Raw genomic sequence first — 24,677 nt, forward strand, 5'->3', positions numbered from 1 at the left:
GTTGTACATAACTTACAACTAAAGTTTTAGTGTGAAAGTATATTTTTTTACTGTTAGTTTCGGAACTGCCTCCGAAGACACTCTAATAAATAAGCAAAAAGGAGAGTAAAATGGATCGACTCTGTGGAGAAGAAGGTCGAGCTGATATGTGTTCCCGGCCACATAGGTATACCAGGGAAAAAAGAAGCGAACAGGGAGACCAAAAAAGCTGCCTTAAAAGCACACAATTCCAACCAATATAGTAATTCCAAAGGGGAATGGAACAGCTGCTGGCCTCGAAACAGTATAAATAATTCCAATTAATTGATCTTTTTGTCTAAAATTTTTTTTTGGTTTAGATGAAAAATTAATATTACGAGGGATCCGAACCCTCGACCATTGACTCCAGGTTAAGTCATTTCCTTCTCAGATTAAAATAAATAATTACTTCACTAACAGCTCTCTGTGGCTATTAAGTCGCTGAGAATCGAACACTAATTATAAGAAATTTGAAAATATGGCAAAAAGAGGGAAAATTCGAACGGTTGTAGGTTGAGATATGGAGTTGGTGTCCGAGGAGAGCAGCGTATTGAGCAGAAAGTCGTGGTTTCGAATCCCACTCGTGACACTAATTTTTCATGTCAACCAAAAAGAAAGATCAATTAATATGGTCAATTATCAACACTAAGAAAATATGAATTAATATAAATAACTCTGCCAAAATGTTGTAGGTAAAGAGAGAAGTCGGTCACTGGTTCACGGAGAATGGCGGAAAACGGAAAAGCCATACTAACAAGGTATCGAGTACCTCGGTAACCTGTCAATATGTGTGAAAGTTGTTCTTTTAATTGAGAGAAATTAACAGTTTATAAGGGGGCGGGTGACGAGTAACGAACAGAGTGGAGTACCAAAATACCCTACACGAAAACGCGAGAATTGTTAATGTGCGAGGTCCCGGTAATGGCCATAGATGCTTACTGGCGGAAAAACAAAACAAAAAAAAAAAAAAAAAAACAAGGTAGGTAGGTCATACAAGAGTAACATAATGGCACCTTCTGGCCAGAAAGCGACCGAGTAGGTGTCCATTCTGCAAGAATGAAATAGCGTGAAAGTAAATGTTTAACCCCGCTCCGAGGTATATCGAGAACTACGGGGTGAGTTGGTGACTATTGGAGAGTAGAAAAGTAATTCTTGTTGTACAGGTGAATATAACGTTCGACTGCCCGTTGGGTGTAGCGTTCGAGGGATCAAATACCTCTTTGAAAATATTTTCAATTAAAAATTCGGGCTGTGCCGGTCTTGAAATCCAGGACCGTTAGCGTGGCAAGTACGAGTCGGATGCCCCAACCATTTGGTCACCGCGATTCCACAGTAAAAGTAAGTAATTAGCGAGAATGAAAGTGAGTTCAATACCGCCCCGAGGAATATCGAGTATATTGGGGTTGTGAATGTGTCGAGTCTTCTAGGTTTGTATTTGGGGTTGTGTTTCTGTTAATTTATTAGAATGAATATAATTTATTAGCGCGAAAGGGCTGGGTTGCTTAACTCCACCCCGAGAAATATCGAGTACTCTTGGGTGAATATGTGTTGTCTGGAGAGTAAAAGTAAAGGTATTAGCGAGAATGGAATGCGTTTAATCCTACCCCAAGGAATTGAGAACTCTGGGGGAATCAATATGACTACACTTCTGTGTTAATATAGGGTGATGATGTTATGATGATTAATTGTTAAAAATGGTTTAAATCTGTTCACGTATAAACAGAAAGCACAAACTCTTACTAAACAAAAATTATTTCACTAACTATTAAAGTATTATTTAATAAAGAATTAAATAATTCTTTTTTTAAAATTTCAGTTGCTGGTTCACAAATAGTAGAAATGTCGTCATAGAAAAACGAAACGTCATCAGTGTGTGTGTGTGTGTCGAGAAAAAATAATATAATAATTTATTCGTTTCTTTTCTAAAGGTGGTAAGTGGAAAACTAAAAATTGTTACAATTAATTAAGGTTTTCAGTTGAAATAAAAAAGTCGGTGGTACAGCAGCGGCGTATCTAGCCGAAGATCGTGGGTTCGAATCCCGCTCGTGCCATTGACTTTTTTATTTCAACTGAAAACCTTAATTAATTGTAAGATATTAATTGGTCAAGCGGACCACGAAACTAGTGAAACTAAAAATTGTGTTTACCTGACGTTTTCATGTCTGCTCATGTAAATTTTCTTAAACTGCGTATCTAGTGCAGAGCCCAGATCCTGCCGCATCTTCACAGCGACGTGCTCTGGAAGGACAGACAGCAACAGCCTTTCCTATAATGAAGAAATAATCAAAATTAAAAAAAAAATACGTAGTACGAGTTATATTTATTGATTTTTGCACTGCAAAAGTAATAAAAAATGTAATAATCGTTATTCAAATTAGTTAACAGAAATCAATCATTATGCTTTAAAAATTTATAGTTAAGTCCATTACAAAAAATTACTGATTAGAAAATATTACTGATTGATAGAATTTAATTTACCGTGAAAATTATTTTCAAAATACTTTTAATGTTTATATATTTTTTAATAAAATATTCTATATTTTACGAACTAGATACTTTGGCATATTTCTTTGCCCAGAAACGTTTTAAGGAATACTTGATGAATAAATTTAAAAAAATACTAAACATTGATGTATTTTTAGTACTATGACTTGATTATGTCCTAACTGGTTGTCACTTTATTTTTAAAGATAATGTAAGAGTCAGTTTCAAACTGTGCTTACAGACTCATTGTCCTATTAGCCGAATTCTAAAATTCTTAGAACAGAGTGGGATTTGTTCGATAGATCACCCAACCTAGGAGCACATCTAACTCTTTTTTCCATTTGATATGTTGTAGTTGTCTTTAAACTTAATTTGATACAATTTGTTTAAATGTACGAATTCAGATGCGTTTTATCGACTCTCTTTTTTTCAAATTATTTAAGTGACCTTAATTGAGGCCTAGTACCTGGTATTTTTAGATGGAGACTGACAGTTGTTAATGGATACTTCTATTATTGTAACCTTAGTTTTTAACATGCAAATTGTAATAAGTTTATTCGGTTGAGAAAGACACTTAATCTTGAGCCAAAGCCCCGTGTATGTGCCCGGCGTGCAAAAAAGGTTGCTCAATATGTCCCACATAACTGAAGGGCTTCATAATAAGAACAGGCTTTGTGAAAAATTGTGCTCGAGCATGGCAGCGAATATTTTGAACATCTATTTCGATTTCTGGAGAAAACGTGGGGTAATTCGGTATAAACAAATCTTTTGTTTATTGCAGGTAATCCTATAGTTGTCTATATATAATTGGTACCCCCATACATCCGGATAGAGGTAAAACGAGTAAAGCCAAGCGATCAAGTCAAGTACTTAGTAGTAATATTAAGCGATAACCTGCAACCGGTACACCACGCTATTAAAATAAGGGAAACAACAAAGTGTGTACGTACAATAGATTGAACAGAATAGCGAAAGTGGAATATGGACTTAGCACAAAATCGCTCTCCACAATCTATAAAAATGTCTTCCTCCCAATAGCAAGTTATGGTGCAGCCGGATGGGCCAAACGTCTACCGAGCAAAAGCAAAGCAGCAAGGGTACAGGACGTTTTCAACGCACGCCTTACAAGTAATAGCCAACGCACCGCCAATAGATCTTGTCCTTAAAGAAAGGGAGGTCACCAAAAAAGAAAAATGAGGCAATTGACATAAGAGCAAGCTAAGAAGAAATAGTTTTGTCCCAAAGCACACTGGAAAGGAGGCAAAAGAGTACTTGGGAAAAATGACAAGGGCATCATGGCAAGAAAGATGGACAAACAGCAATAAAGGTCGGCTGACATCCAAATTTTTCCCCAGCGTTGAAAGGAGACAACCAAAGGAGACAAAAAACAAAATGGCTAACCGCGACCATTGGACCACCCAAAGCTATCAGGACATGGAAACTTCGCAAGCTATCTTCATAAATATAAGAAAAGACAGCTCTTTTTGCTCCGTTTGCAACACAGAAGAAAACGCCGAACATAAACTCTTCAGCTAAAAGACTGCCACAACTACGTTTAAATGAACAAGTCCCTATTTATTCTAATTACTAAGTCCTAAATATCGTTGTTATTGTTAGAGTTTTATTGCCGTTATTTCTTTATTTATTGCATAATTGCACATAGGTTTAGGTTTAGGTTCCGGGCTGTTTTCCTCTTCTTAGTAAGAAAATTTTAGATAATATAAATAGATAGAAAATAAAACCAAGAAAAAGTAAATGTGCAAGGGGAAATCAGCAAGGGAAGACCTTTTGTTTTAGTCTTTAAAATGAAAATATTGTCCTTCGAAAACCGACCAGCGGTCTCGCCTGAAGGAAAGATCGTTGGGAGGTAATTTTATCCCATTTATTTGAAATCCCTTAGATATACAAGTTCGATTGAGCTAAAGCGTTTGTCCGCCGGTTGGGGTCTTCCTCAGATAGGGCGGGATGGTGGAAAGGATAAAAGAAAAAAAGTTGTATGTATACTAAGTTTGGTGATGTTTTCACTGTTTCACGAGAATATATTTATATGCGCGAATGTGTGAGTGAGTATAGTACCAGAGTGTCGATGGCGGAATATCAAGTATCACACCGCCCCTCGATTAGACTAGGTATTGTAAGTATAGTTGTCAATATCCGTAGTAAAGTGTGAAATTCGAATATCCAGTACTTCGTCGCTCTACTTGAGAGAAAAGAGATGTAAATAGTAGGGAGCTTAATTAAGCATGAGTCATCGAGTGAATATGTTTAGGTTAAAAATGCATCTATTGGGGGATGAAAAGACCTTGTCGATAGCCTTTTGAGCCTAACTTCGAAGGTGTTACGTCTGACCCCGGGAGATCAAAACACCGAAGTGCCCACGAGATGTCATAAAGTTGATTCGGCAAAAGTACGCATATAAGTGCAAAGTTGAACCTATACACAAACTTTTTATTCTGAATTGATCAGTCGGGTTAAAGATCTGAAATATTGATATTTACTAGCAAATTACGATGAATGATGTTGTGTATTTAGCCAGTATTTAAAAAAAAAAAAATTTTATTTGTACATGGTACTTAAGTGCAAGAGCTACTCTTTGATTTGAGAGTCTTTTGAATACGAAAATTTCAATATTTTGTATTTTTTCACTTTTCATAAATATTTTTAAAATGAGTATAAATCTAGTAATTTACATATAGAGATTCTGATGGTTTTTTTTTGTTTCGAGGAAAAAACAGGTTTGTATTGTTAATAAAATAAAAAATTTCTAGGCTACCGTTGCTTGTGCAGATGCCAAACCCTGTCATTTTGAATAATTTCTAAACTATGCATTCTTTTTCTTGTAACTTTCTTTTATTTTCCCGACAGCTTATCTGTAGTTTTCACCTAATAAAATTTTTGTAATTTATTTAATTTTAATAACATCCTTCGATAATCTTGTCTAAGTTTCTACGTCTACGTTATTTATCTCAACGATTTTTCTATGTTGATTGTTGTCTATAGAGTGGTTTTTATGTCTAATGAATTAAATAAATTATTTAGTTGTCACTTTTTCCATGTCCATTTGGATGATATTGTTTCAAGCGTTTTTTTATATGTGCTTTTTATGTTCTTTGTCCCATGTTATCTTTGTACCACCTTTTAGACAATAGTACAATTATAATGTAAACCAATTGGGGGAATGTATATTTTTATGCTGAATAATTTATTGCAGTCTCATTTTTAACAAAAATCAGTAAGTGCCTAAATATATATATAAAAATAAGCAGTATATATATTTTAACGAGGGTTCGCAACAGCAGAGGTTATATCAACCCTCGGGGTGACGGTGGTTTTGAAAAGAAGCCCATTTGTAAGTATGTCGGGTTCGAATGCAGGGCTGCAGGATTCGAACCCGGGACCTTTATCTTACAGTGATAAGCGCCGTGTCAACGCCTAAACCGTTGCGGCCACCGACGCCCCCGGTAGTGTTATTAGAATATTAAAAGAGAAATCCCATTCAATAAACAATATTATAAAACTACTGTTTGTGCTGTAGTCGTTCCAAAGAATTCGTTTTTATCACATATAGATGGGAAAATACACGTCCCGAAAAATATGAGCTCTTGCTGCGCCATAAAAAATGTTTCCGTCCTTGACAGCTGCAGTAAGTTATGAACTTTATTTTATGAAATTGGCTTTTTTTCTGGAAAAAATCAGAGTAAAGGATTCACACTATTTTCACTAAAGTGTAATAAAAAAATATGTTTGGTTTTCATGTTAATATAATTTAAAAATTATAAAAACAACACATCTAATACTTCATTAATCTTTTAGAAAATCTTTTATGCAAACATTGAAGGGCAAATATATTGAATATATAATATATTACATCTGCACACCATTGTTAGCTATTATTAACGCTTTTCTTAATTAAAAATAGCAATATGATAAGATACAAGTTTATCAAATTTACTCCCTCTTTCAATTAAATCAACTACAATTTCATAAGTTGTGTTCAGTATAACCGAACACGACAGATTTTTACTTTTTATATCGGGGTTTGCAACAGAAGAGGTCATATCAATTGCCGTGGTGCCGATGTTTCTGACAAAAATTTGTAAGTAAATCCAGCGACCCAGCATTCAAAAGAGGGACATTTACCTTACAGTGATGAGCGCTTCTTCAACGCGATAACCGTAGTGCCCCCCGACGCCCCTTTCTAATAACATATTTACATACTTACACACTAAGAAACATATATTACCATAGAATCGTATAAATTCTCCAACCTCCAAACACATTTTCTTATTAAATGAAAGGAAAACTCGTTATTATTGGTTGCATGCCAGGTGAAAACACGCAACGCCACTACTCAGGTTTTCTCACATACAGCAACACTAAGTGCTACCATGAAACGTCTTTCAACTCTTCACCGTTCTGAGAAATAAAAGACTGATTTTTTTGTATTCCTATTACGTCATGGAGAGTGTTCCAGCTTAAATTTTTAGTTATAAGAGTATAGAGACTGAATTCATGAAAAAGAAAAAATATTGTAAACGCCTGTACATTTGGAAGAAGGGGCACAAAGCCTGCTAAACCACCAAGACCGTCATGAATTGTTGGTTAACTTATCCTTGTTTTTGTTTTTTTAAATATTTTATTACATTATGCAATTTATGATTACAAAATGTTATTTGTTGAACATAGATATATTTACAGTTATTTACACATTTACATTGTAGGGAGCAAATAATCAATATTATTCTCCCACTTCACAGAATATACTTCACTGCCTACTCCTCAGAAAATAGGTCGCGGGGTCATTTTCTGTTGAGACGCCTTAGGGGATTGTAAGGGGGGGCTTGGGCGATTTTAAGATCGTTGTAGACGGTAGTATTGGAGACATTGGAGGATTAAGTGGAGGGTATTTGGAAGGACACGCTTTAATTTTTACAAGAGACCCTTGTGCTACACACGGTCAAACGCCTGTGTTACATCAAGAAATATTCCCACACAATATACTTTGCGCTCAAGGGAGGAGGAAATACGGCCTACAACGCGAAACACATGTTGGACTGTGGAACGAAGGGGGCGAAAGCCAAACTGATGATCTGGGAGAACGTTAAAGAAATTTAATTTTGGCAGCAATCTTTTAAGGAGAAATTTTTCAAAAACTTTGGACATGATGAGGAATAAGCTAATTGGGCGATATGATGAGGATTTTTGGACTGGTTTGCCAGGTTTCAAGAAGAGGATGAGGTTCGAATATTTCCAAAGTAAGGGAAAATGGGTATTGCGGAATACACAATTGTAGAGGTATGTATACAATAGCGTTTTGAGTTGTTTGAAGAAAATCAGGTCAAAACCAGGAGCTTTGCGGTTTGGTAAGCGAGATTGGATCCTCAGCATGACGTGACGGCATTCGGAGGAAGGGTCATAGGGAAAAGGGATGTAAGAAATTCATGTGAGGAATGCAGGTTTTCATGGAGATGTTGAACAAATGTATCGGCTTTTTCTTGGCCAGACTTGGTCCATTATCCATCGTCTCGAGAAAGGGGAAAAGACGGAATGCGGTGTTTTGGGACTCTTCTTGTAGTTTGGAAAAAATATTAATTAACCATTAAATAAAGGAACATCCAATTGCTGCAAAATGTAAATGTCAACGAATTATCATGAATAATTAGTTTCTTAACGTTTTATTATATGTGTGGTGTTTAGTAACCGTTAGTTAATGATTATTCGGAGATCTTGAGATGCGGTCTGGTGTGACGTTGGTTTTAGAAAAGCATTTTCTTTATCGTGCCATCGTTTCGATCTTTATTGAGATCATCGTCAGGGCTCAAAGTGTTTGTGGGCTCAAAACGACACCCAACACATCTACACAGAAAACAAACACTTTGAGCGCTGAAGATGATCTCAATAAAGATCGAAACGTTAGCAAGATAAAGAAAATGTTTTTGTAAAACCTCCGTCACACCAAACCGCATCTCACGATCTCCAAATAATCATTTTATTATAAAAGTGAAAACCTATTTTCACAAATCCAACTCACGGACACAACTATTACTGATACACCTAAATGTTTATATTTTTTATTTTCCATTTTTGTTGTGTTCATTATTATTGTAATAATCATTTCTTGGAACGATCTTTTGGTAATGGTTATCGTTGTCGCATTTACATAAAGGAAAAAAAACTTGTTTGGCTATGAATTTGACATGGATTGAAAATTTTGAAAATGGCGTAACAAACCTAAAATAAAAAGGAAAAGTTCAAACTGAGTTTTATTGTCAAAATTTTCCCGTCCAGCATTTCCTGCAGATAAAACGTTCTGGTTCTTCGAACGAAGCAGAAACTCCCTGAATTGACGAAACAAAAACCTTGCCCCAGCAATCCATTACCTATTTCGCGCAATGTCCCAGTCCTCCAACAAAATAACATTTATACATTTTAAAACGGAAAAAATCCTGAGGGTAAGAAGGTTTTTCAATATTTTTCATCCAAAGATTTGAACTCAGCCATTTAAGAGAACAGTTGAAAATGACTGATGCTGTAATTTTATTCTTTTCAATTAATTAATATTTTTAATTAAGGTTTTGGTTGAGATAAAAAAGACAGTGTCACAAGCGAGATTCGAACCCACGACCTTTGGCTAAATACGCCGCTGCTCTACCACTTGAGCTATCGTGACTTCGATCCACTTCCCGTCTCAACACCACCTTTTGAATTTCCTCTATCGCCATTTTTCAGTTCATTTATTTATTTTCTAGCTTAAATACTACTTTAAACTATAATGTTTGCAATAGTAATAAAATATTTAAAATAAATCATAAAAAAATTATAAACGTGTTTGGAGCAAGTTGAGAAAAATTTTCTGATAGATGGATTGGTTCATTATATATAACAAGTAAGAATGCCATCAGACATAATCCATTATGTGGATTTTTTAGTGACCGGTTGTTTCATAATTTGTTGATGTCCTGAGGAGCGGTCAAGAATGAGGTAGTTTAGAAAAACACTTTTTCCGACGGAGTATAACTGTACTTTGTAAAATATTCAAAACCTTGTCCTCTTATTTTTGTTGGTAAAATTCTGAGTCTGAGTATGCCATATCATAATTGGAATTACTTCAGTGGTTGACATATTCAGGAAAGAAAATTTAACACAACCCTTTCACACAAAACCAATAAGATACCAAAAGACTAGCACCACATTTTATGCCCTGAATAAGACCCGAATAAAGGCCGAAACGTCTGAAAAAAATGAAAAAAGTGTTTTTTTTTTTTAAACTACCTCATTCTTGATGGCTCCTCACGACTTCAACAAATTATAATCCATTATGTGGAAGCAATCAGACCAATTTTTGAGAATACCGGGGCCTTTCCTTATATCGGTGTATTAGCATTTTATGAAAGAACGTATATTTAAGCAGGATCTTTACGCCTTGAGTGTTTTAAGCACCACTTTGACCCTCGATTTGGTTAGTTTATTCGGTGTGAACACCACTGCCCTATGCATGTACATAGAAATGAATGTATTTAAGTCTGAACGAAGGAATGAATGTTTTGTTTATAAATGTAAGCAAAGTGGGTTGAAATGTCCTGGCCTTTGAAACGGTTTTTGGTAATTTGGAATGATATGTTTTGATGTAACAAAATCTAAAATGAATGTGCTTGATAAACTTGATTTTTACTATTACTTACATCGCTGTCAATTAAAACATATAAATTATTACGTGTAATGAAATAAAAAACACAAGAGAGATCTCATCTGTTTATTAATTTAACAAATATACTTCGATTGAGTGGTTTGTGAAATTGAAAAGTTTCGTTTAAAGTTGAATAACTTCCAGCTACAGTTTACCCCTCCTATTTTATTCACTTTATAATACGGCCATCGTAACAGCCACATATACAATTTATAAAAGTTCCAGGTGGAAAATGATTTATACCCAAAAGCTGGCTATAAATTTGATCCCCTGTGATTCTATTGCAATTATACGCCGACGAGATTTTTAATACAATTCTATCCAAGGAATTTCTCAATTTTGATGATTTAGATTAAACCGTTTTTACCATCTGCAGCTTTCAAACTAATAGCCAATGAAATAAAATTTGGCTTATAATAATTTTGGGTAGTTACCCATGATCAACTAAACTATATTACCGGCTATATTTTTGTTTAATTTATTTTTAATACGGATAAAACTGTAAATTTTACCCTTAATGTACGAACCACTAAAACAACAAACAAGAAAAACTTAGTCGTAAATTTTTTTGCTTGATATTTACTAATTTTTTCAAATTGCTCATCCATTAAAAGCTAATGGTCGTCCATTAATTGCCCTCCACGCAAAGTAACATACACGCATGTACATTATTTTGTCATCACAGAGAAACATTTTAAGCTTATACTCTATTCAAAAATCGCACAGCTATTACTAAATGCTGTTTTCAATAATTTAGGTGATAATTTTATGTTTATTAACAAATAATGATTTTATAAATGTAATCTAAAAACATAAATTGTTTAAGTTTTACTTTAATTTCATATCCATTTTTATTAGATTAGAAACCAAATTGTATAAATTTCATACCTTTATGCAAATTTTGTGTTTAGTGAATTGCTAAAACAATTTTTATTAGAACATTTTTTAGGGTGTATATTGCTTTTTTGAACTTGATGTTGACCGTTACGTAATATTAACCTATAAGATCATTAAATAGTAAGTACCATTCCTAAACTAAGCAACCTAATGGTGCAATTTATTTTAATGTAGTTTTACATTTGACATCTATTTGATAGAATATTTGTTAATAAACAACATTGTTTTTATAATCCATTAAAATATCCTTTATGGAAATTTAATATGTGTGAATTCTATTAGAACAGTTTTACAATAAAACCCTCGGAGCCCTTTGCTTTCGTTTGAATTCAGATAAAATATTTGCCATTTAAATAAATCGATTATTACGATATTAGAAACAATTAATTAAGGCTTTTAGTTGAGATAAAAAAGTCAATGGCACGAGCGGGATTCGAACCCACGATCTTCGGCTTGATAAGCCGCTGCTCTACCACTTGAGGCTTATCAAGCCGAAGATCGTGGGTTCGAATCCCGCTCGTGCCATTGACTTTTTTTACCTCAACTAAAAACCTTAATTAATTGTAATATATTAATTGGTCAAGCGGACAACGAAATTAGTGAATTTAAGTTATTATAAAAGTTTATGTGTCGTAAAATGAAACAACATGTAAAATGAAACGTAAAATGTTTTACGAGACTATTTCAGCTACGAGATTATATGAAAACTCAGGGTGCGGTTGTTTCGAAAAAAAAATACATGTTAAAATTGTCAAAAATGTTTAAATATACATATGGTTAGGGTCATCATACCTAATAATCCCCACAGAAGAGTGAAGCGTCGGTGGCCCCGCGACAACCTTAACAGTTGACATCGGTCTCCTAGGACGGAGTACATCTCGCTCATCGTATTGATTTACCAACGGCTACCATCTCTGGATGGTAACTGTTCAAGCTTTCACGCTACCGTTAATAATTTTATATGTAAATACTATCTGTTTTACTTGTTGCGTCGAAGAATGCAGTTGTAAAAAACAAATAAAAAGTTTAAAAAAATACATATGACACAAATGTTTTAAGTTTAGTGGATGTGGTCATTTTCCAGTTTGATCTACAATTACAGATTTAAGCTAAGTTACCGTTTATAATCAGTACTTCAAATCTGTTCATACCGCACAAATTTACACTACGTCTATACAAAATCCCGTATGGCTGTAAAGGCTCATGACGAGTGATTTCGATGATAAACATTAATATAAAATAATTTTTTAGGGTTAATATATATATATAAAAAAAAAACTTTTAACCGGTCATAATTGAATGTTTTACGTTCGGTAGTACTTTGACCGTGTTTGCACTTATGCCTAATTTTCATACATGATGGATATGCATTAAAATTAGTTATTAACAACTGTAAAAATACAAGAAAATTTTCGGTTATGGATAAAGTTAGTGAATTATAAGTTGGCAATGCGAAATTGGTGGTACATTTCTGTCAATGTCATTTTTTGCGTGATATATTGCACAGTTAGGTTAGTTACTGGAATTATGGACGGGTTAAGGTATTAGGTTAGGTAAGCGGGGGTTGTGGTATTATTTATTATTTCGTATTAAGTTAGTTGAGGAAGGATTAAGTTAGTGAATTAGGTTAGGTGAATGGATTGGTACATTTAGAGTACGTCTTGGTACGCTTAAGACCGCGTTGGGTTAGATTAGAATTAGGGCTAAGTATGAGGCAGTTAATATTGGTAGGGCCCATATTAGAATTAGAGGGAGTTAGGTGAGATAGGGCAGAGTTTGTGTCAACTTAAGGACGGGTTATTTTCGTTAATGATAGTAGGGGTTTGGTAGGGTTTGGTACTAATAGGATAGAGTTAGGGTTAGGGGCGAGGTAGGTTTCGTATGGTCAGGGTTAAGGTTAGGATTAATGACGAAGAAGGACGTGTTGAGGTTAAGGAAGAAGTTGGTTAGGTGGGGTTAAAATTAGGACGAGTTTACGTTTCGCAAGTCTAGGGGTTGATGAGGTTTTTATATTCATAGTTTTAATGTTATTTTAATATGTAAGTGCGGTTTATTTTTAAGAACGTGGTTTTTAATAAGATTTCTTTTTTCTAACAATAGCCGAGAAATTACGATTTCAGTTCTCAAAACAGTCTAAGAAAAATGCCTACTTTTTTCAAAAATTGTGGTTTTTCTTTTTTTGTTCGTGTACTTTTAATACATACGGTATAATGAATAAAATATAATAAATGTGCTTTTATGGTAAATATAATTTTATGTTGCAATGTTTCTTTATCATAACAGGAAAAAACTGGTAAATGTAGATTACCTATGGGTGATAATCGCGTAACTAAAAGTACTATCAAAGAAAAAATGTACATTGTAAGTTGATAAAAGTAATAATGTTTCACATTACATTTAATTCTTACATTAATATAATATTTTATGTAATGAAACATAATTGGGAAATAAAATGTATTTATAATTAACAAATTCTTTTGTAACAACATATTAAACACATCGATCTGCAACTTTTTTTTAAAAATTCACACACATTCGACTAATTTTCTAAAATAGAATGCAACAAATGTTAGCGTTTGCGAATAAGTTGAACATGCTTGAATCCACCAAGTCTAAGATCCACCACAGTTTTAATGGTGACAGTTTGGGTCTAATCTAATCTTACAATTCACTAGTGCGATTAACACAAATTAGACAATTAGAGACATTATTATTCAAATAATTAATTGCTTTATGGTAAAGGTGTGGCATACTACTCTTTGTACTGTATTTGTAATGTGTATTGTTCAGTTATAATTTACAAGAAGCTAAATGATTAATGCATCGATTTCTAATAGATCGATTTTACAAAATTTGACCAAAATGCCAGTGTGTTATAAATTATTGATTTTAAAGTGCCAAATTGATTATTGTACTATTCACTCACAAAGAGGCTTAGGGAACAAAAGCGGTTTTACTGCTTGAAAGGAAGAGTTAATTAACAACAAAAGCTAAGGGACATCAAACGACGAACATAAAACAAATACCCACTAAATGTTATGTATAATTACGTTGCTACAAGTGTACGTTGCTTATTAACTCAATAAAGTTACACAAATCAATCAATTCCACAGGTTATTAAAGAAGAACATCGAGAAAATATTGATGTTTTTAATTAAAAATTAAAAGATTTCTCTTCAATTTTACGCAATAAAAATTTAAATAATGCAATACTTATTATTCTTCGTGCTTTATTGGAATAGATCATTGATATTTCACAACTATGTTTGTTTACATAAACGAATTTTTTGTGACTTAATGAAGTTGTATATAACTAGATTTTTTAAATATAAAAGTGGTATGTTCAATTTTTTGTTATCAACCTTGTATATAAATATCAGTTTCTTTAATACTAATTTTAAATATTCAATTTGAAATGTTTAATGTAATAAATTAATGAAACTGGAGTACATTTAATTGTATAGGTCACCACTTAGCAATGAAAATACACTCACAAAAAACATACTATCAGGAAAGCTAAATTCCGACTGGAGGATTGTAATCAAATAACATCTCACAATCAGGAGAATGACAAAACAATTGCGGAAACAATATTTGCATTTGGTTTATTAAAATTCGGAATAAAATCAGATATTGGCTGGTGTAAATATACCGTATGGGAAAAGCAGGCGATCCAAAATAACCCCCAAATCTCGTTTAGTGGCCCTTAACTTTCAATCCCACATTCTTTGAGTTCTTCCAAGGAAATAATTGAAAGCTCGGGTAAAAAAACAACCATCCGGAGAACGGAACAGCGGTCACAGATAAGAGAATTTCTGCAAAACTGTGTGTTCCTTACACTCGGAAAATATAAAACAAATATTTAAACACTTTCCATAAAGAACAGCATTAGGATATATAAAATCCTATTTGGTTTTAATTTAATAGCTTTTGATAATTGGATAACCTGTGGTTTAATCAACTCAATAATGAGTTTAATCCATTATAATTCGTGGTCCGACTAACCAAATAACTTCTTTCAATTAATTTTTTTTGTAAGGTATTGTTTGAAATGAAAAGGGTAGCGTCACGAGCGGGATTCAAACCCAATACCTTTGGCTCAATACGCCGCTGCTCTAACCACTGGAGCTATCGTGACTTCTATCCACTCGGACACCAACTTTTTTTATTTCAACCAATACCTTACTTAAAAAGATTAATTAATTGAAAGCAATTATTTGGTCAATCGGACCACGAAATATAATGGATTTAATAAGTAAAACGAAGTAAGTATAACAGCTTTCCGTGGCCAATTTATATTTTGCCGAGAATCGAACCCTAATTACACGACATTTGAAAAATGGCAAAAAGAAGGGAAAATTCGAAAGGTTGAGATGGAGACTTGGTGTCCGAGTGGATCGAAGTCACGATTGAGCCGAAGGTCGTGGGTTCGAATCCCGCTCCTGACTCTAACTTTTTTATTTCAACCAATACCTTACATACAAAGATTAATTAATGCGTTTAATGATAGGATTAATTTAATTTGTCATTTCCTTTCATTATTAATTTATCGTAAAAAAGGGTTTCTTTCTGTGAGAAGGTAGGTTGATTACTTACTTGTTCAGCCGACTGTTCCTCTATGACCAACTTCATCTCCAGGCACTGCTTCGTATCCAGGAACGCTTTCTTTTGCTGGATGTCCTCCAAATAAGAGGACGTGAGACCGAGCAAGTTCGCCCCAAACATAAGCACGATGTTAGCAAAAATCTGCAATGTAAGAAGAAAGGGTTAAAATCAAGTTCACTGAGAATTTTAAAAATTATAAATATAAACAACAATCTTCAAGCTCTATTTACGCCTTGAAACCATTGAATGTTTGAACGACCTATGATATAAATAATTTTTAAAGCTTTTAATATTATTTGAAAACAAATTTGCTACGGTTTTGACAATTAAAATATAATCCCCTACGCCAAATCCTAAAGAGCTTTTTAAACCAAAACACAAATATGCATCATTAGCGCCTTTCCGAGAAGTACAAATGTAGAAAAGTTTTAAGCCTCCTTACAGAATAATTTGCCAATTAAGACGTTTCACAACTTTATAAGCCATCCGAGTTAATTAACTCCACTAATAAGAAGCCAGGGGTGAGTGTTTTCGAGCGATAAGTTCAATTCTAGAGGAGGGAGGGAGGGAGGGAGAGAGAGTCAACTCCTTTTTCTACGGTAAATATACAAAGGTACGAGCGAGATTGAGAAAGAACTCATCCTTTCGAGCCAGCCGGGATTAAAAAGTTTACAAATTGTAGCAAATAATTAATCGCTAATTAAATCTTATTGTGGTGTTGTAAAATGTACGTTGAGGTTTTTTTCCTATTAAAAAGCAAATTTCGAACGAAAAGGCCCATAAGCTGAATGTCGAGGACAGATTTTGTTATTTTTTGCTCTAATTTAGTGGGCTTATTTACTATTTCTGCTACACTGGCTTCAAATTAAGAGAAATCGGACTTGCAGAGAATACGTTTTTCGAAAAGCTTTCTTTCGGTTCGCAGGCAACAGATTTGCCTGTAAGAGCTGCATCCTTCTTTAAGTCAATTTTACGGTTTAAGAAGCATTTTTATTTGGTATATTTTCCTGATTGTTGGGAATATCCTTGTTTTATACAGTCATTAAAAAGATCAGTTAAGATCGAGAATATTGGATCGTGGGGGGGGGGGTCGTGGTAATCTTTTATTTTTCAAGTAATGTTTCCCATCTTGCAGTTCTAGTGCTTCACTATTTATAAGCTATTTTTGCCTCTTTTGTAGTTTAAGCAGGAGGTTTTAATAGTTGTTTCAGTTTGAATTGCGAGGTTTTATTTTTCTTACATTAAAATTTTTACTAGGTCTTTTAGGTTGTGGACAAATTTGTAGATATTTTTATATGCCCTTTTCACACAATATATAGACATAAAATGTATCCAAAACTTTAAAATAATAATATAAACATTTACTAATTAATATCAGCTCGTAGAAAACCGAGATACCGCTAGAATCCCACCATCGCCCCCGAAACTTGCTGTACACTCACAGAACACACCTTTCCCATTCACAAAAAATACCTACAATATGATTCTATCGTCTCTGGCTAATATGCAAGGCAGAGAAAATAAAAATTGGTAGGAAATAATTCGATAGTTAAATGTTAATTTTTTATGTAAAATTGTTCAACATTTGTTAATACTCGTAAAATAGAAGCATTGATATGATAGAAAGAAAATAGTCAACGTGAAGTTTATTTTGGTATTTACGACACACTTTTCATATTTGCCTTATTTTATTAATTAGTTAGATTATCATTTTCAACCTCCTCTCAAAAAAGAGTAAAATTCGTCAGTAAAAACACAATGACATTAATCGTGCTCAAGCATTGTTTCTAAATCTTAAAAACCTTACGCTTTTGCTTTAGCCATCAAAAAAGATAAACAAGACGCACATGATATTTTGCCGGAAATAAAATCCGGAAATAAAAATCACGTTTTTAACGGATTAACTAGCACAACGCAGTGGGAAATGTGGTATTTTTAGACGCCAAATGTGTCTTCACGGTCAGAGATGGGTCAAGAGATTTACGTTTTGCAAAAATAACTTTTACTAATAGTACTATTAAAATGAAAACTGTTTTTTTTGCAACAAAATCGTACAATAAAGAAGGTATAAAAAATTAATTATATAGCTATTTTTCGAACAATTTTTTAAGCTTATTTGTGGTCAACGACCAAAAATAAGGACGTAAACGATGCCTAAGCGCCGGTTTAGTAATAGCATTGCCCAAATTAATCTTTATGCGACTAGGTAATGCCGACTTTAAAGAGTTAATAAACGAAATGTAGTATAAAATTATTTGGACACTCTGGATCAAGACCATACCTTGATCCAGAGTGTTTGTAAATGAAAAAATTGGTCGATACTTCTAATACTGAAAATTATTTGAAACACAAGGTAACAATTTAGCATCTTTACAATATTGTTATTTTATGCTTATAGATTACACTATTCTATTCCAAAATTTTCACTATTTTGTCGTTATTAGATGTAATTATTTGTAGTAGGCATGATACAGTATTTATTTTGTTATTTAGAGATAATTAATAAAGTGTAATTTAAATTTTTTTATTTGGAGATCGTGAGATGCGGTCTGGTGTGACATAGGTTTTAGAAAAACATTTTCTTTATCGTACCTACGTTTTGATCTTTATTGAGAGATCATCTTTAGAGCTCAAAGTGTTTTTTTTTTCTGTGTAGATGTGTCATTCTTGGGCGTCGTGTTGAGAGTGCCCCTAAACACCCTTGTGAGGCACTTTCAACACGACACCCAAGAATGACACATCTACACGGAAAACAAACACATTGAGCCCTGAAGATGATCTCAATAAAGATCGAAACGTAGCATGATAAAAAAAATGTTTCTCTAAAACCTGCGTCACACCAGTAGTTAGTAGGTTTTAGTAGTAGTTTCAGTTTGTATTGCGAGGCTTTATTTTTCTTATATTAATATTTTGTACTGGTTCTTCCAGGTTGTGGACGATTTTGTACTACACATCTACGTCATACCAGACCGCGCCTCATGATATCAAAATAATCATTGGCTAACGGTCACTAAACACCACACATTTCATTTTTATTTAATTAAGCTTTTATGATTATGATAGTTTATCTAGTACTATACAGTTGTCATATATTTGTTGCGATTTCTTTTTATAATAATAAAATCCGTAGTACAAACTATCTTACATAGTTTAATGTAGTAAAATTATAACTATGTAATTAAATTAAACTTTTATGACTATTTATACGATTATACATAATTGTTTGGTAAAATTTGAATTTATTTCCTAAAGCTAGCTTCAATTATTGGGTTGTCCGGAAAATAATGCAGGATTTTGGTATTAAACAAAAAAAAAGAAACTAGTTACTTTAAAGCAATGTTCTTTAATCAAAATAATNAAATGAGTAATCCTGTAAACGTAAACAGAATATTTTATATAGATTTTTTTTAATGAAAACTTAAAATCCTGCATTATTTTCCGGACAACCCAATAGATTATTAAAAAGTCATATCAGCTCTTTCAGAGTAGTTACACTGTCCTATTTTATTTTCATTAATATACAATCCATTACATTTCGAGGTCCGATTGACCAAATAAGTTTAAAAATGGCAAAAAGGAGGGAAAATGTGAAAGGTGGGTTGAGATGGGAAGTTGGTGTCCGAGTGCATCGAAGTCACCATAGCTCAAGCGGTAGAGCAGAGTGGCGGGTTCGAATCCCGCTCGTGACACTGAATTTTATCTCAACCAATTCCTTACTTAAAGATTAATTAATGTACAACATTGACTAAATTCCACTTACAATAAAGAAAATTGTTTAATTTAAGTGCTGTAATTTACAAGTGATAAATTAAATGAGAGGCATGAGGGATTATATCCCTAATTACGTTGGAGGCAGAGATAAGCCGGAAATTCTGTATCATGTTAGAATGTAAAATTGACGCATATCGATTAATTAATGATTAATATGACTGGGGTGTGTACTCATAAACTTCGGTCGGATTAAAATCGATAAACTAGTGGCAGTGTTCAGGACATGCAGTACATTGATCACGTCTAATTAAATGGCACAACGATTCTCTTTAGTTTCTACCTTTTTATGCGTCAATTATTTTTAAGATAAATGAACCAGTTACGATCTTGTTTTCTTTTTCGTTAAAGCTTGTCAAACAGATTCATGGATGTGTAAATGAAAATCCTCTAGGATTTACGACTGGTCTTTCAATCCTCTTTATTCTCATGGAGATTATTAAAAATAAAAGGTAATAAAAGTCTCAACCTCCATCTGACACCCAGTTGATAGTCAATAGTGGAATTTAATAAAATGGCAAGCCGCGTAAGAGAAGGGGAGCGAATTAAATTACGGATTCTCTGGGTGCGGCTATGGCGAATCTTTTAATTAAAGATTGAACCGAAACAAAAAGAATTTCAATATAAGATCTGGTGTTAGTTTAAATTCTTACATTTCTTATCGGTAATACCTTTGTAGTTCATAAAACAATTGCATAAAGTTGCTAGCATTGTGTCTTAAGCATTTCACGCTAGTTTACAATTAATAACAGATTGTGCATTAAAATCTCTTATTTTTAAATAAACGAACATTTTATACGGTTTTAACTAATATTTTTGCAAATTAAGTAGAGAATAAAAAGGGGATCATACTTTAATTTTCAATCGCATTTAGTTTAGTGCACTAACAGTTAATAATAATCGGTTCAAGTGTACTGGCAAGAAAAGAAGATGAAATTTAAAATAATAAATTAACAAAAAGGAAACAATGGAATCTTTTGTCTGATTAGTTTAAGTCAGCTTACACTTTGTACTTTATCAATAAAAATGAAAATAATATATAGTTTAACTTATTATTTATTAATGATGGCAATTATCTACATTTGGTGATGTGATTATTTCGAAACAATATTTTCGAAATTTTGTTATAAACTCTTATTCAATAAGGGATTTTACGGTAGCTCGTATTTTCCCGGAGATTGAGCCTAACTCCTGACAAGGCTGAAACAAGTTTATCTGAAAGATATATCAGACAGATACGGACACGCACGTACTAGCACACATACGCGTACAAACATTTTCAATAAACTACTACTTCAGTGAACTTACCGAAACTGACGATTATTGACCATCTTAAAGACAAACGTCTTGGAACTTATTGTAGCACTTTTATATTGAAAATATCAAAAGTTCTCATGTTATTTTAATTTCAATATTGTGTTTTAGATTATACTATGACAGATTTATAAACAGAGGAGATATTTCAGTGTTAACACAAGCTGTGAAGCGGCGTTAATGAAGCCGCGAAATGTTGTCAGTTGTCAAACTTGTAAGAAGTATAAATTATTCCAACAACATCGATTTTTGGTTATTTAAGAGGAATATTATATACAATTTATAATAATACTACACCTAAACCAAATATAAAATTTATATATGCTTATAATTAATAAAACGCTGTACAAGTGTTTTTTACTGTTTCTTGGGCACGGTAAAAAAAAAATTTAGAGTTTAATAGGTCTAAAATAAGAAACGTTTTATGTTATTCTGCCTTTTTTAAGTTCTTGAAATTTATCTTGTGATATATTTTTTTGTTGTATATTGCAATATTAGCCAGAGAACGGAACGATGGAGTTTTACTTGTATTAATATTGAGGGAAGGGGAAGTGTGAAAGTAAATTACCTAGTCGACGTTGCGAATCGAACCCAAGATCTAAGAAGTCTACGAACCTAGAATCCGACACGGCTTCCACCGTCTCAAAAATTTTTTTTTGTTTTTTTATATATCCAAGATTCTATTTTATTTTGTAAATTTGAATTTAAATAAATACGAGTGCATGTTAAGAAATGATATTGTCAGAACATTTAGAACAACGCAAAAATTGTCCGTTGATTAAAAAAATTACGGATGATTATAGTGTACAACGACAGTGTAAACTGTCGAGAAGTACATATTTTGAAGACTAAGGTAGCAACTTTATAGTTATTTTCTTTCGCAAACATCTTGCCAAAGATATAGCCGAAATGTAACAATTGTCCATTCATTTAAAAAATTACGGAAGAAAATCTTGTTACTAAGTGTAATCTGACAAGAAATATTAAGAAGCTTTGCTAGCAACTTTGTAGTAACTTTCTTTTGCAAACATTTTAGTAAAAATATATCTGAAATGTAACAATTTAAAGATTAATCGGAGATCGTGAGATGCGGTCTGGTGTGACGTGGGTTTTTGAAAAACATTTTCTTTATCATGTCAACGTTTTGATCTTTATTGAGATCATCTTCAGGGCCAGGGATTTATAAACATTGTTTAAATTTTAAAAATACATGTAGTATGTGGGATAAAATGAATTTATACAATGGTAGAAAATTTTAAATTGAAACAAAATGAATTTATACAATGCTAGACAATTTTAGATAACAAAAATGAATTTATACAATGCTAGAAAATTTTAGATAACAAAAATGAATTTATACAATGCTAGAAAATTGGAGGTTGAAAAAAATATGAATTTATACAATGCTAGAAAATTTTAGGGTGAAAAAATATGAATTTATACAATGGTAGAAAATTTTAGATTGAAACAAAATGTATTTATACAATGGTAAAATAGTTGAAATAAAAAAATGAATTTCTATAATGCTCGAAAATTTTAGGTAGAAAAAAATGAATTTATACAATGGTAGAAAATTTTAGATTGAAACAAAATGAATCTATATAATGCTAGAAAATTTTAGGTTGAAAAAAAAAATAAATTTATACTATCCTTTGTATAATACAATTATTTATACTCACTCAAGTTGTTTGCTTTCTGTGTAGATGTGTCATTCTTGTGTGTCACGACACATCTACACGGAAAACAAACACTTTGAGTGAGTACAAATACTTTGATTGAATCTATAATTTTCTAGCATTGTATAAATTCATTTTTTCCACATCCTACATGTGCTTCTGAAATTTAAAAAATGTTTATAAATCCTAGGCCCTGAAGATGATCTCAATAAAGATCGAAACGTTGGCACGATAAAGAAAATGTTTTTCTAAAACCTACGTCACACCATACCGCATCTCAAGATCTCCGAATAAGCATTGACTAACGGTCACTAAACACCACAGGTAACGATTTAAAGTTGAATAAGATTGTACATTGAAATTGTTAAAGCCGCAACAAGAATCCGTAATTCAATGAGTATCAAGCAGAAATTTTCGCTTTTTTCTATATTTTTAAAGCCATTTATTGAAAATTTCTATAATTTAAATTAGAAATTGCACCCTTTTTCCGAGTATTGTGCTTGAATTTCTTGCTTTTGTTGCAGTAGTTCCTGTTATTATAATAATATTGTTTACAGAAAACAAGAAGCTTTTTTATTATTTTTCTTCTCCTTTCTTGTGTTTTTATTTTTCTACACTTGTGCTTTTTTATGATATATTTTGTTGTTTTACTATTTTCATTTAGAATGTTTCCTGGCTTAGATTTTGTATTAATATGTAGATTTACTAGTAGCTATTCTCCTTGTTTTGATTTACAATCATTTTTGGTATGTGATTTTTTCAATCTTGTTTATTTCCATGTCTACAGTTTTCCTCGTAGATTCGGGCCATAAGCGGTACAGAAATCCTCGTTACAACACGTAATGTCTTTAAATTCCAAAACATTCTGTACCAAAATTTAGATGGTAGAATTTTATTTACAGTTCGTTTTTACATGCCTTCAACATGCTGTTACTGCCAGATATCATGCGACCAACAGATACAGAATTTTTTGTACCAATTTCCTAGTAAAAGCCTCACTTTCTAAGTTTTAGTACAAAGATATTTTTATATACTATGTATAAAACATAATAAAAACGGAAAAAAATCGGCTTTTTTGATTGTTGTTGCTGTAAGTATATAACTTTGTAAGTACGTAACATGAGTATTGAGACCTCCAAAACACCTAAGTTTGTGTAAATAGGAAACTACATTTGCTCGTGTTACGCCAAGCATCTTCGCCTACTCTCAAATTACTCCACCTTGGATTATTTCCCATTATAACTTTATGCCAGCCGACTCTCTGTCTTTCAGAGTAAACTTTGTCTTTTATACAGTTGGGACACCCGCATAGCAGTATCACCATCACATTCTGTAGAGTTTCATCCCTGTTTGACAATTTCTCATTTCAAAAATAGAACAGGGACTGTAAAGAAAAGCTGACGTTCACGTGTGTGACAATAACCGCGATCAAAATTGTTTGTAACAGAAGCAGTAAAACATAATTGTGTAGCAACACTTACTTATCTACCTACATAGTTAAGGAAGTTGGATCCGACCGTGGAGCTTCGAATTACATATTATTCCAGTCAATGAAACTGTGAAATCTTCAGATTGTCAAAGTCGTAGAAGTGGATCTCATCATTGGTGCGGGGTAAGATTGAAATAGTGCCACGAAATTTATCTGGTGATTTAAACAAAGGACAGTCTTTTAAGCTCCATTTCAACAATCGTTTAAATTTAATTAATTGAAAATGTATAGACTTTTACTTTTAGATAGATTTTAGATAGATACATAGAAATACTTTATTTTAAAATTTGAAGAACATCATGAAGTATATAATTAAAACTATCTCCAACATGGATTTAAATCCATCTGTCATCGAAGAACGTTGTAAATTGAAAAATTAAACATAAAACCCTGGATATACTTGCATTAATTGTAGAACTTAAAAAGAATAGAAATAAATACATAGAAAAATAATTAATTTTTCGTCCATGTCATTAACTTGTTTTATAATTATTGAATTTAATGAAGGAAAGGTGTGTACGAAATTAAAAATTAAATTCCTGGACTAAATGTTATCTATATTTCCAGGCGTGGAGAGCAAACCTTATGAGAGCCCGGGGATCCAAACCATTCAACAGCTCAAGCTGGGCTCTTGAGAGAATGACTCGAGGTGTAATAGACGAATCTCTCCTAAAATCGAACAGTCAGCTAGGAAGTGAAAATCTGTCTCAAATGACCGCGAGTTTCACATAGAACAGAT

General features: G+C 32.8%; 1 protein-coding gene across 1 annotated transcript in view; it reads right to left on the minus strand.

Moving 5' to 3' along the window:
* LOC106670646 (adenylate cyclase type 3) overlaps positions 1-24,677 on the minus strand; it is a 152,776-nt gene that overhangs the window by 42,722 nt on the left and 85,377 nt on the right. The window contains exons 2-3 of the mRNA XM_014401162.2: positions 15,683-15,832; positions 2,166-2,284 (exon numbers count right to left, since the gene is read on the minus strand). Coding sequence (XP_014256648.1) covers positions 2,166-2,284; positions 15,683-15,832 — 269 coding nt within the window. The remainder of the gene's footprint in view (positions 1-2,165; positions 2,285-15,682; positions 15,833-24,677) is intronic.

The sequence above is a fragment of the Cimex lectularius genome, unplaced genomic scaffold (genome assembly GCF_000648675.2).
Source record: "Cimex lectularius strain Harlan isolate CLEC.00 unplaced genomic scaffold, Clec_2.1 scaffold58, whole genome shotgun sequence".
In the NCBI taxonomy this organism is placed as follows: Eukaryota; Metazoa; Arthropoda; class Insecta; order Hemiptera; family Cimicidae; genus Cimex; species Cimex lectularius.